Source organism: Camelus ferus, chromosome 23 (genome assembly GCF_009834535.1).
Source record: "Camelus ferus isolate YT-003-E chromosome 23, BCGSAC_Cfer_1.0, whole genome shotgun sequence".
Taxonomy (NCBI): Eukaryota; Metazoa; Chordata; class Mammalia; order Artiodactyla; family Camelidae; genus Camelus; species Camelus ferus.
Window position 1 is genome coordinate 24,385,093 of NC_045718.1, and position 14,284 is coordinate 24,399,376.

The following is a 14,284-nucleotide window of genomic DNA, read 5'->3' on the forward strand; positions in this document are numbered from 1 at the left end:
AGGATGTGGACAGACTTACGCAGTCGGGGAGAGGGAGGTAGGAAGGAGGAGTGCCAGGCTGTGGTGGAAGCAAGTGGATGGATGGAGGTGCTGGTCCCTATGGTGGGGACCACTGAAGAGCACCAGTAAATGTTCAAGATATTCAAGCCAAGATACTGTGGGGAAGATTAGATTTACAGTCTGAGGGCTCAGAGAAGTCTGAGCTGGAGATAAAAATGTGAGAGTCTTCAGCACACAGACAGCAATAAAAGTACTGAGAGCAAATGGGTGCCAAGAGAAATAATGTCAATGAGACTAATGACAGAAAAGATTATTTAAGTTTGTTTTTAGAGCCTATACCTGAATATGATAATGGTGATTCTGGCAGAGGAAATGCAAAGTGCTTTAGGCTTTGAGACTTATGAGAAGGGTTATTTTTATGTTGTAGCAGTTTATGAATGGTGATTCTAATGCAGCATCCTTCCCAGACCTCACTTTTACTTCAGACTTACAAACCACATGCCCATTTTGATGAGCAAAATATTGAAAAGGAAGGAATCATTTTATCACAAAGTAAACTTCAATCAGCAAATATAACTTCACAAACTAAACTTATAAAATTTTTGATTTATGATTATGAGTAAGACATCTAAAATGTTTTAAATCTCAGTTTATTACAGCTGTTACATGTTCTCTGCATTCTCTCTCCCCCTAATTAGAATCAGGGCTGAGATAACTTAGTCATAGGAGCTAATGAATGCAGGGGAAAGTGAATTTGCTATCTTCCTAGGTTCAAGTGCAAACCTAGCAGCTTCAGGAGATGTCAGTAGCATGAATGAATTTTACTCTGTATCATCCAGAATAGTTACTTTCCAGAGTTTCCTGTCCACCTTGGTAGAGAAACTGACAAGAGCAGTAATTTACTATTTCATGCACAAGATAATTCTAAATACCTATAGACGTTGCTGTATGAAAAATAATAATACCCATAAATTTTCTGTATCATATGGTTCTAGTTAAATATTGAAGACAAAAATAATAATAAAATAAAATGAATGGTATTTCTCTTATCAATTTATTTTTCATCTCTTTACTCTTTAACATAGTCAGTGTGATCCTAAATACGAAACACATCCAAATTGCAGTCTTTTAAAAGAATGTTTCCCTTACCTAGGACATCGATGTTAAAATACTTCTGAGACATGCCTGCAATATTAATTGCTTTGCAGGAATATCTTCCTGCATCTTCCAGTGTGGCTTTGAAGAGCTTTAATATCTTCCCATTGTTCACAATCTGAACGGTGCTGCTTTCAGTCACCTTTTAGGGCCAAAAGGGTCAGTGTTATTTCCAATCCTAATAAAAATGCATAATTAAAATTTGAAGTAAAATTTTAATATTATTATTAATAAGAAAGTCACACTTATTTCAGAGGCAGAGGCAAGGAACTATGCATATCTGGATGTCTCCATTTACCTGCACATCATCTTTATACCACGTAATGATGGGAGATGGAGTACCTTCAACTTCACAAAAGAGACTGGTCAGCTGGTTGACCAACACGGACACATTTGTCACTTGGTCTTTATCATTAATTACTGGAGGAACTGTAAAAAGAGAGAAGTTGTAGTCAGATAGTTTAAAATAAATATTCTATATAAAGTTTCTTTAGAAAGGACTTTAGAAAGCAAATTCTGAGGTATTTATTTGATAGTTAAAAAGGCTTTATTATAAAATAAAAAGTCTTAACCAATGTACCTACAAGTAACCCTGGCTGAATTTCTACTTTATTATTCCAGGGTTCTGAATTAAGGATAAACTTAAGGGAGGACCTATTTATTCCACATACCACTCAAAATGCAAACTGCTAGAGTCTCAAGTTATGTGGGACTCACTAATTTGCTGATAAGAGTGAATATTGCCCAGTGTTTGGAAGCCAATATCCAACAAATTTTAAAACGTACATACCCTTTTGATTCATGTAAAATGACACAGCGTATATGATTTTCATTGAAGCATTACTTAAAATAGTAAAAAATGGTAACAAACTAAATGCTAGTCAAAAATAGAAGGAGGTTAAGTAAATCGGTATAACTGGGATGCTAGATAGGTATAAGTAAGAGGAATACTGAATAATTCCCAAGATAAGAGTGTTTAATGAAACAGACAAGGTGCAGGTTAATGGATATAATAGTCTACTATACATACCTTTTTCTATGTCAAAAAAAGGATAAAATATATTCATATTTCTTTGTATTTGCATAAAATATCTCTGGGAAAACTTTCCTTGCCCATAGGGAGCATAAAGAGGTGGCTTAGCTCAGGGCCAGAAGCCTTTCGACTACTACGTATCATTTTCTACATTTGAACTTTGAATGATGTAAAATCCCAATAAAAATTATATAAAATTTAAATCAAATCAATCAATCAATCAATGCAGTTAGATCACCAGTTTTCTGTTTGATAACGTATCTATTCACATAAATATTAAATGATACTACACCAAAAGATAACTTGTATATAAGAGAATTTGAAAATGTTACATAGTCAACTATATGACTTTAGAATTTTTATCTGTATTTACCATGGACTTTGAGGTTATATTTTCTTTCTGTGGTTCCAGCTTCGTTGACTGCCACACAGATGTACTCCCCATCGTCATACGGTGTAACAGAGGCAATAACCAACAACGTGCCATCTTCTAATATGGAAATACCAGGCTCCCTGCCTGTCAGCTCTCTACCATTCCGCAACCATTTGATGGTTGGTTTGGGGGTACCTAAACAAGAAATGAAAGCTTTGTGATATTTTACAACAAAATCAGAAAGCACTACGAAGTATCAAGTATCTTGAGGAGAAATAAAATTTGTTACGATTATAATATGTGCCCTCAGGGTGCTATGCTGCTTTCAAGATCCTGCTGCTGGCATGGAATTTTGAAGAGATTACAGTATTTGATGCCTCTAGTTCCTGGTCAGTCTTAAAAGATCTTTGGTCTTTAGTGCAGAGTTTGATCAAAGTTGTTTTTATTAAGACATTCAGATGACAGCAAGCAAAGCATTTTCTTGAGCGAGGTCATGGTGATTAGTGGGATAAAAAAGCTATATTAATACAAAGGATTAGAAATTGGAAGGGTTTGGTGAAAATAAAGGAAAACAAAAATAAGATACCATCACAGGAACATAACATGAAGATTGCTCAACCAGAGTGCAAAAATGATGTACAGAAATGATGCTTCATAATTCACATTTTAAACAGGCCTGATAATAGCATAGATGAGGAACTTCTACTATCCATGCATCTTCTGGGGATCCCATTCTGTTAAACACAGGGCAATAGATCAATCCCTGACTTTTTATACTGAAAAGAATGTTGAGAAAGTAGTGAGCGGAACTGCTTTCCTGGATTTATTTACGACCATCAGAGTGAATGGAAGTTATATACTCAAGAGTAAAAGTGATAAAACCATCTTAAAATGCATAATGGAGCCAAAAGAACATATTGGAAATAGACAAACATTAACTCTATTTTAAGAATGTAATTATTTAGAAAACAATGTGCCAGGCACTATTCTAAATACTTAAACATTTTACTAAATCCCTATAAAGATAACAAAAGATATATTAAATAAAAATAATTGTGTAAGACATGGTTAATAATCTTAAAGGATAATAAAATATTAAAGATGGTTGTATACCAAAGACAGGTACAAAACAATGGCAGGATTATACAGAACATGTTATTGAGGATAAACTCAAATTGAATTAAGGAATTATAAAAGTGACTATGAAAATAATATTTACAGAAAAAATAAAACAAAAAGATTGGTCCATTTCATTGTCCTCATAGCAAGATGCTGACTGATGAGGAAGACAAGGTAAAATTGATAGACTGCAATTGTTCACCATGTAAAGGAAAAAAAAAGCAGGTTTTAACAATTTCCTTACATCATGCTCATCCCTTTACGGAATTTTAAAATTTCTCAATTAATATTTGTTGAGTTAATAAAGGAAAAAGTAAATAAACAAGCAAAAAATAAACTGTATTATCTTTAATTTCTAAATAGTAGAACAACCATGGTCATGAGGAAATTCATGGCAAAGACAATGGAAAGGCATCTAGCTATTGTAAATGAATTCAAGAATTATCTCCCAGGTGAAAATAGGAAACCACGAAGAGGTGGTATTTCAAAATGAAAAAGGGAAGTCCAAACCAGCTTGGGAATTAGGGCTCCAGTGGAGAGTGAAGAGCAAAAGCGTTACTGGTCTGCGGGTAGTGAGCACCCAACAGTACTTACCTGAACTTAAACTTTTCTAAACAATTCCTCTCCATGCCTTGCCTCTTTCCCTGCCTGACTCTGGGAATAGTTACTCACAACCCTTTAAGTATCTAAAAAGCTTGTTAAAGTTACTTTTCTTTTAATGCTGGTAGAAAATAATCATTGATGAGAGAAATACTGTTAAGAGATGCAAAATTTTGGGAAGGGATAAATTGCTGAGTTCGACATTTGCAGAAACTAATATATATACAAAATAGATAAACAAGTTCATACTGTATAGCACAGGGAACTATATTCAATATCTTGCTGTAACTTACGGTGAAAAAGAATATGAAAACGAATATATGCATGTTCATGTATGACTGAAGCATGATGCTGTACACCAGAAATTGACACAACACTGTAAACTGACTATACTTCAATAAAATATATATATACGAAGACAAAAAAAAAGAAACAGAGACAGCCATGAGGAACTTCAATTGCCACTGTCTCCTGGAACAACTGCTAAGAGGCATGTGTGGAGCACTAATGGTACCATCTGCACAGAGCCCTCCAAGTAGTTATGGAAAGAATACTGACTGGATTTTGCCAGAACCGCTACAGACTCATTGAGTCATTGCAGATGAATGCATATGTGAAAGAGAGGATGCTCTTAACCAACCTACAGAACATCCAGAGTAAGGTGATAGTGAAAGTGCCTTTTTCACACTAGCTGGAGGATAGATAATAACCATCTGCCAGGATACATGATGGGACAGAAAGTCCAGAGATTCAAGGAGAAAAGGGGCTTGAATAAGCCTCAGAGAGCAAAGTTATAACCTGGCTCTAGAATCACCTGTGAAGGATAAATCTTTAAAAAGATTTTTTTAGAAAAGTGTCTGGAACAAAAAAGGGGATTGTCTTAATTTTATACTTCTGACCAAGTGAGATAAATGTGCAATATTTTGAATAGTCCTAGCTGTCACATTTTAAAGAGAAATCCTGTCGAAACACAATGAACTAAGAAGTAACAGGAAGGAGGATGCACCACCTGGAAAACATACTAGATGAGGCAAGTTTGAAAGAATGGAAAGGTCTTTTCATCAAAGGAAATAAAATACCTGGGAGGGAAACATACCTATTCAAAGTTGTTATTTGAAAGAAGGATTAGTTTCTATTATGCAAAATGTTATAACAGAGACTGTTTACAAAGATGATGTTTGGGGTTCAATATAGACTTCTGGACAATATAACATTATGCCAATGCCCAGAAGTCTCAGTATTACACACCTTTTGCAGGACATGGAAATGCAATGCGCTGACTGGCCACTCTTTCTTGGAATGGAGTGTTATATGGAGGGTCTAGATCTTCCAGTGTAGGCGGTTCTATTAGAAAAATAAAAGCATTATTATCATATGAGATTGCTCATATGCGGAATCTTAAAAAAAAAAATACAAAACGGAAACAGACTCATAGACATAGAATACAAACTTGTGGTTGCCAGGGGGACAGGGGGTGGGAAGGAACTGGGATTTCAAAATGTAGAATAGATAAACAAGATTGTACTGTGTAGTATAGGGAAATATATACAGGATCTTGTGGTGGCTCACAGCGAAGGAGAATGTGACAATGAATGTGTGTATGTTCATATATAACTGAAAAATTGTGCTCTACGCTGGAATTTGACACATTGTAAAATGACTATAACTCAATAAAAAATGTTTTAAAAATAAAATAAAAGCATTATCACAGACTTTCCTTGGGCAACATCAAATTCTTCTGAGGTATCATCTACCACATCCATTGGTGAGTTTCTATCTTTCCTGATTCTTCTCTTAAAGAGGACTCATAATTCGAGCTGCCAGACTTTTCTACCAAAATGTGACCCAGAGGTCTAAAACTCAAAATATACCCCCTAAAATTCATCATTTTATGCTTCCCACATTCATATTGTTTGCTTTATTCCTTCATCATGATTCACCCAATGTTTCTTATATCTTTCTCCCTTACTTCTGATGTCCACATCTAATCAATCCCATGGCACCATAGATGTTCACACATCTGTATCTTCCTCTCTATCCTTAAGGTCGCTGCTTATTTCAGACCCTTACTCTTTCTTGCCAGACCTATTCCAGTGGGCTTCTTACTGGGGTCCTTTTCTCAAACATGTTCCCCCTTGGATTTATGTTCTATCGAGCCCTTGGAACATTCTCTCTGAACCACAAATCTCATTGTGTGGCTTCCCCGACTGAAGTCACTACTTGCACTCATTTTGTAGAATAAAGTTTCACACTTGTTCTTTCTTCATTGTGCCATCCCACTATCCTATCTGTCTGAACTGCCTCACTACCTGATCATTTCATGAAGAAATTTAGGAGTCATCCCTGAGGGCTCCATCTCCTCCACTCCCCAAATCCAGTCCATCACCATTTCCTGATTTCCTCTCCTAATTATTTTGAGTCCATTCCCTTCTTTCCTCCAGTCCAGCTACCATCATCTTTGCTTGAGCTGCTTCTGTAGTCTTCAGCTGTTTTCCTTCACCATACCTAGCCAAACTATTCTCTCCCTAAAGAGTGACCTTTTTAAGTCCAAATTTGACATGTCACTTCCCCAGTAATAACCCCACTAAGTTTTTTCATTGCACTTAGAATGAAGTCTAAACTCCTTAATCTAGGTTCCCAGGTCCTGGATAATCTGGCCCATGATGGCGTGCCCTGCCTTATCATATGTCACTCACAGTGCAGTGTGGAATGCAGCTAGCTGGCCTTTGTTGATTGGTTTGTTGACTCAGCCCAGTGTATCCAAATTACCACATTCCCTCCTCTTCACACTCTACATCCTTCTCCTGGAAGGTTCTCCCCACCCCACCGCACTTTTGCCCATCACCCAATATACTTCCACTCACTCTTCAAATCTCAACTGGCATGGCCCTAACCCAAAGAAGACTTTGTCTTTCTGTTAAAAACTCAAATAGATACTCCTACCATTTCATGATGGCACTAACCAGTTTGTAATTATGAGATTATTTTATAAATGTCTATCTTCCCTATTAAATCATAAACATTAGCACCTAATAAAGTTTGTTGAGTGAATGAATGAACTGGACAAGCTCTCCGACAGTGAACTAGCTATCCATCCACAAAGAACTGCAGTGTGCCAGGTCTGAAGTAAGTACTCTGTACTAAGTACTAAGTACTATGCTAAGTACAATATCTGCTTCTGTTCTGTTACCTTTGCACTGGTATTCTCTCTGACAGGAACGCTCTTCCTCCTGATTGGACATGGCTGATACTTTCCAGTCAACAAGATCTCCCTCTAAATAGCACCTCCTCAGAGAAGCCCAACCTGACCATTCAATCTAAAGAAGCTAACTGCTGGGAGCATCACCCTATTCTAATTTCTCCACATCCCATCACACGACCTGTATTTCTTCTTCATTTGCTTGCTTGCTTTCTGCTTGCTTACAGAACAGCTCGCAAGAGCAGGTGTTTTGCCTGGGTCACTATTTTCGCCTCACTGTCCAGAACATGACAGACATCTGGCAGGAACCTGATAAGTACTTGTTGCTTGAAGGAATAAAGACTGATCATTAAACACTCAAAATAAGGCCAACATCATTAGAGGGAACAGTGGACCTTGACTTTTTTAAGGGTTGATATTGAGTGCAACCTACTACTATGACTGAATCCTACTCCAAACCATTCTGCCTATAATTTCCCCCAAACCAAAAACAGTGGTGGTGGGGGGGTCTTATTCAGGACTGTCTCCATCATCTATATCATCCACGGCAACTCCACTTTCAAAAGTAAACACGGTTAGTAATGTAAGGTTTCATTTCTTTCTGGAATTGTTCTCCTTTCAAAGTTAACTAAAGAGACATAAAAGGTACACAGAAATCTTCTGGAAGTAATCCAAGACGACATATATTGTACAGACTCCAGGGCTTTTCCCCCACTCCCCACTTCCACCACACGTTTATTCTCCTAGGTCCCAAATCACCTTGGACGTGCAGTGTTATCTCTGTTTCATCGCTGCCTGCTATGTTAGTAGCGACACACATATATGCGCCAGCATCTGAGAGCGTGGCTTGGTGGATGCTCAGTGTTCCATCTGGATTACTCATATGCTGCAGTCCATCAATCAGCACAGCATTTCCATCTTTCAACCAGCTGACCACAGGAACAGGCGTCCCTTGAGCACGGCAGGGAAAGTCCACTCTTTGACCAACTCGGACTTTCATCACGTTAGGGCCACGCTGTATCTTTGGGGGAACTGGAAACAACAACTGAGTATTAATAATCCAATTTTTGAAAAAATGCCTTCCTTTTCTCATTTTAAGTGAGAGTTCCTTACCCAGAGGCAGCGAGAGAAAGTGAAATAATCTCAGGATTTGGACCCAAGCTCAGGCCACTTACTAGCTCTGTGATCTAGGGCAATTCAGTAAACGTCCTGAGGCCTGTTCTCTTGATAATCCAGGCAAAATAGCCTCTTCAATACCAACACACTGCAAGGATTATGGGAAATATTATATATAAAACTCTGTTCCAAACTTGAGGAAGAGCCAGCATTTAAAGACGTCAGCTTTCTTAAGTAACTTAAGGTTTAAAATCCTCTTAAATGGCAATCCAGATAATTTCTATAATATAAGAGTAAAACAAAAAGCATTTCTCTCCATATATGCTTAGTTCTGTTCTCTCTGTGGCAGGTTTAGCCAGACAGTAAGAAATGTTTCTCATAAAACTTTCGCTAATTTCAGAGAAGAAAATCAAGATAAAGTCTCTATTATTTCCCTTTATCTACCTTCCTTTAGAAATTCAAAATGAGATCATTTATTAAAACATTGGCAAGTATTATTCACATACACGCATTGTAAACTATAGAATCAAGTTGACTCATAGGGATATGATTAGAATATATACTTCATGTCCCTAAAAAACCATATTCCTCTGTCCTTTAATTAAAACTTAGTATTTAACCAATATATTTCTGCAGGTTTTCACTGTGCTTCGCTTTATTGCACTTTACAGATACTGTGATTTTTACAGACTGAAATTTTATGGCAAACTTGCATTGTCAGATGATAGCATTTTTTAGCAATAAGGTATTTTTTAATTAAGGTACATGGTTTAGACATAATGCTATTGCCCACTTCACAGACTACAGTATAGTATAAATGTAATTTTTAATTTATGCACTGGGAAATCAAACAATTCATGTGACTCACTTTACTACCATATTCACTTTATTGCCGTATTTTACTTCATTGAGCCGGTCTGGTGCCAAACCCGTATTAGCTCCAAGATGTGCCTATATTATTACCATCATTTTACAAAAGAGAAAAGATAAAAGGTGGGTAGGTAGGTAACATGCCTATTGCCCTAGAGCTAGTAAATGACAGAACTCTCTGGACTTCATACCCCATGGTCAACAGGACATTAGTGTAGTGATTGACCTGAGAGTGAAATCAGGTCAATACTAGCTGAGAAAATTTCTGATAATATGTGGATGCCTGGCTAAGTGTAGGTGCCCAATACGCCTGTGCTGAATGAATGAGTAACTGGACAGACTATAGTAACTCGAGGAAGAAAGCAGACCACCAAGAGAGCTCTGGTGTAGTTCAAGAACCCTAGGAGCAGGATGTCTGCAGTTGCTGAGCTCTACAAACACTGAAAATGACCATTAACTATGCTATTAAATTCTTCTTGGAGAATTCACATTCACCTTTACAAAAAGCCACCACTGTAAACACATGTCTTTTTTTTTTTTTTAAACGATGTATCAACAATAATCGTAAGTGACTGTGGACATCTGGTAAAACTGAGATCCCAAAATTTTAATACTGTTCATTTGAGGAGAAGGGGAAAGTTATTTATAGACGGCAGATAAACTTTTCAAAGTACAATGAAAGAAAAAACACAAGTCTCAGATTTCAGAAAATTTTGCTATGATTACTAGGGTTAACTCTCAAAGAAACTGGGGAGCTAGGTTTCCCTGTGGCCAGTCCACAGACAGCATATGCCTTCACTTCAAAACTCACCGTGGACATTTAATTTAACAGACTGAGTCACATTCCCAGCAATATTTGTGGCAACGCAGAGATACATCCCACTATCCGAAACGCGGGTCTCAGTGATCTTCATTGAACCAGAAGGGAGGAACGTGTGTCTAAAAGAAAGAAACCACAGAGTAGACCATAAAGCAGGGGAATTTAAAAGTTTCCTCTGCAGCTGCCCTTCAATGTGGAACTATTACTCTGCAAGCAGTTTTGGAAACCAGTCTCCCATCTATAATGTCATTTCTATACACCTTAAAAGTCAGGAATTTTCATAATTATCTTGTGTATTCTGTATGACATTCTTACAAAAACCAAGGCAGATTTCTTTTACACTTAAAACTAACCTAATAGGCTAAAATTGTGAAATAATTGTACATCTCTCTGCTTTACCAAGTTGCAGCTCTACAAAGCAAACATATGTGTTAGTAAACTTTGAATATATTTTGAACACATTATTGCTTCTTTCCTACAATCCTTCATTTAAAACTTTACTGTGCTAGAAAATAAAAGCAAAAGAAGGTACATACGTAATTCCTATATACTGCATATATTCCTTTTATGTAGTGAAACCAGATCTACATAAAAATGTTATTATGTTAGTTGTATTTAAGAGGGAGGGGACAACACAGACCTACTTACTATCAAGATTTTTTATAAAGCTAAGACAAATAAAATGTGCTCCCAGCCTAGAGACAGACAAACGGATAAACAGTTAAAAATGGAGGACCCCCGCCCCACCCCGCCCTGCAAAAGACTCTAGCATATCTGAGAACTCAGCATGTAATATGCAGTATCAGAGGTGATATTACAAAAAGGTAGGAAGGACCGACTATCCAGAAATCGTGTTGGGCAACTGGTTCTCCATGTGGAAAAAATAAATAAATAAAACTAGAGCACTATCTAATACTATACATGAAATAAAAATTCAGGTGTATTAAAATCCAAAATGTGAAAAACAAAACTTCAAACAAAATATTGAGATAAAACACTGTGGAGTTCTGTTTATGATCTTCCTAAAGTACAAGTCTGAAAAATAACAAATTTACACCTTGAGCTACCTAGAAATTTTAAAATTCTGTACGACCAGACACCATGCATAAATAAACTTGAAAGACTAGTAGTAGACTGAGAGAAGATATTTTCAACACATACAAAAAAGGACTGTTATTAAGAACAAAAACAGACTTTCCACATTCAGTAAGAAAAAGCGAAACAAGTCACTGCAGTAGGTTTAAAGAGGCAATTCACAGATAACACAAATGGTCAACAAACAAGGGAAAGCATTCTCGGCTCACTGGAAGTCCATCGCACAAAAACTCAGACAGTTGCAGGACACCATTTCACACCCATACAGCTGGCAAAAAAATTTCAGTCAGTCAACACAAGGCATTAATTATAATGTGGCAACAGGTATACCTGTGTTCTGGTGGAAGTTAAATCAAGACTGTCCTTTTGGAGGGCAGTTTGGTAATGTCTACAACGCTAAAAAACAGGCATGCATTCTGACTAGAAACTAGTTCTAGGTACAAAGTCTCAAAGAAACAGGCATGTGCACAAAAAGATATTCCCTGAAAAGCCTTATTTGTAAACTTCCCCTTCCCCCCAGAGAAAAGAAGAAAAAGTAGAAAGACAAAGCAAGCAGCATGAATGTCCATCAACAGGGAAACGTATAAATAAACTGTAGAGTATATATATGGTAAGCTGAATCCATACGTGTAAAAATGGATACATGTTGACTCAATAAAGCAAGCAGTAGAATAATAATACACACTACATTACGTTGGTAAGTTGCAAACAGGTACACAAAACAAAATTTAGAATAGAGAAAACAATAGTCTATTATGCTGTTTAAGGATGTTTGTACAGGATGCATACCAAGTCTACAGCAGTGTCTGCCTCCGGGAAGGGAGAAAAGAGATGATGAGTGGGGAGAGGAACAATGAAACTACAATTTTATCTGAAATACGGTATTTATTTTACTCAAAAATATTTAAGGCAAATATTTTTTCAAAGAAAGAATAAAGCAGTTCTTGATCATGCACATTTTTTTCTCACCAGGGGTAGGGAAATTACAGTGGCATGAATTTATAGCTTCATAACTACACATCAGCAAGTCTAACCGACTTGCTAGAGGATGTAAGTTTTACTCCGCCAGTAACTTTGGGCATGATGTTGAGTTACAACAGAAACTGCTACCATTCCTTTAGAACTAGAGACAGTGGATACGCAATGTACATTATCTTATACCATCCTTCCAGGTATTACAACCATTTTATACATAAGAAATCTCAGGTTCACAGAGGCCCACTGAAAAAAATGCCAAAAGTTTCAGGTATGCTTTAAGCGGTGAAGGTAAATTGAAACTCACACCTGCACAGCAACAAAGGTGCTCTTAAAGGCTCTGGGATTCTGCCTTCCTTGTCACGTAGACTGTCAAATATACTGTTCCACGGGGCCTTTACTTGTACAAGAGTTGTAGTTTAATCAAGAAGATTTGTATAAACCCATCTAATGAAAGTCAAATCCTAGACATCAGAGAGCCTACTGTTTTATTGCTCCTCTGAGACTAATGGAATTTTATGTGTAATATGCACTTTGTGCTAACAGGATCTACATACCGATCTGTCCCATTTTCGTAACTATCTTGCAGAAGTGCACTAGTGGGAAATTACATGAAAACTGGGTGTTAGCATTTCTGACGTTAAGGAATATCTTCAAAGATATATATATTTTCTGTAGGATGTACATGTAAATTATCCCAAATTTACAAGGGTTTGGGGGGGGTTTTGTTGTTGTTGTTGAGACATTTGAAAACCTCAACAGGTACAGCCAACTGTCCCAAGAGATTATGTTTCACATGTTTCGATTCATCCCAAGTGTCCTACCTTGGAGAAAATGGTGAGATGGGCTGGGTCTCCCTGGCCCAGGTAATGGTGGGTGGGGGCAAGCTCTTCACTTCACAGGGCAGTGTCACCTCTTCCCCGGCAAGGACCGAGATCTCCACAGGCTTATCCTCAGACAGCCCTCGTTGATCTCCAAGCACTCTGGGCCTTACTAAAATAAACACATGTTTTGGAAGGGAAATAGGACACTGAAAACAAAGCACACTTTAATGTGCATTAACTTGTGGACTACTAATACTCAAATAATTTGCAAAGAGAAAAAGTTGTTTACTCCAAAGTTTTGGGACGTATCTAAAACATTCCAGTAATATTTATTGCGAGAACTTGAAGGGAAATGACTAGAAAGTTTCCCCTTTTGGGTCATCCTTTCAGAACACACAGACACAAATGAACTTATTTACAAAACAGAAATAGACTCACAGACATAGAAAACAAATCTATGGTTACCAGCGGGGAAAGGGGGTGGGAAGGGATAAATTGGGAGTTCGAGATTTGCAGATACTAACGACTATATATAAAATAGGTAAACAACAAGTTTCTACTGTCTAGCACAGGGAGCTCTATTCACTATCTTGCAGTAACCTATAATGAAAAAGAATATGAAAAGGAGTACCTGCATGTATACATATATGGCTGAAACATTATACTGTATACCAGAAATCGATGCAACATCGTAAACTGGCTATAGTTTAATTAAAGAAAAAAAATGAACATACTGAAAAGGTCGGCTGAAATACCCTTTGAGAGTCTGCCATCTGTGAAAGAGATCCCTTAAAGCAGAGAGTTAACTGAGACATAGCTAAGGTTTGGCTTCTCTAGGAGTTTGAACTAAGTGGTGTTTCTTAAGAGGGTTGGGTGTCATAAGCATACTCCTTGGGAAAAACACCATAAAATTTTTCCAACTGGCTATACAATTCCTCTCCCTTTAAATCAGAGTCTAAGTAGAGGAGGTGTTCATTGGCAGTAAAAATACATTTTTGTAAAAAAATACAAATATAAACTTGGGGAAGCAGTTCATGTTAGGGGTACAGCCCTCTGGTAACATTAGTTGGGAGAGAAATGTGAGTTTTGGCACAGACAGATGGTG

The 14,284-nt window shown here is 37.2% G+C and overlaps 1 protein-coding gene across 1 annotated transcript in view; it reads right to left on the reverse strand.

Annotated features, from left to right (window-relative positions):
- The window catches only part of HMCN1 (hemicentin 1), a 399,750-nt gene that overhangs the window by 174,347 nt on the left and 211,119 nt on the right, over positions 1-14,284 (reverse strand). The window contains 7 exon segments of the mRNA XM_006185542.3: positions 1,150-1,297; positions 1,454-1,584; positions 2,562-2,756; positions 5,529-5,624; positions 8,239-8,511; positions 10,277-10,404; positions 13,180-13,348. Coding sequence (XP_006185604.2) covers positions 1,150-1,297; positions 1,454-1,584; positions 2,562-2,756; positions 5,529-5,624; positions 8,239-8,511; positions 10,277-10,404; positions 13,180-13,348 — 1,140 coding nt within the window.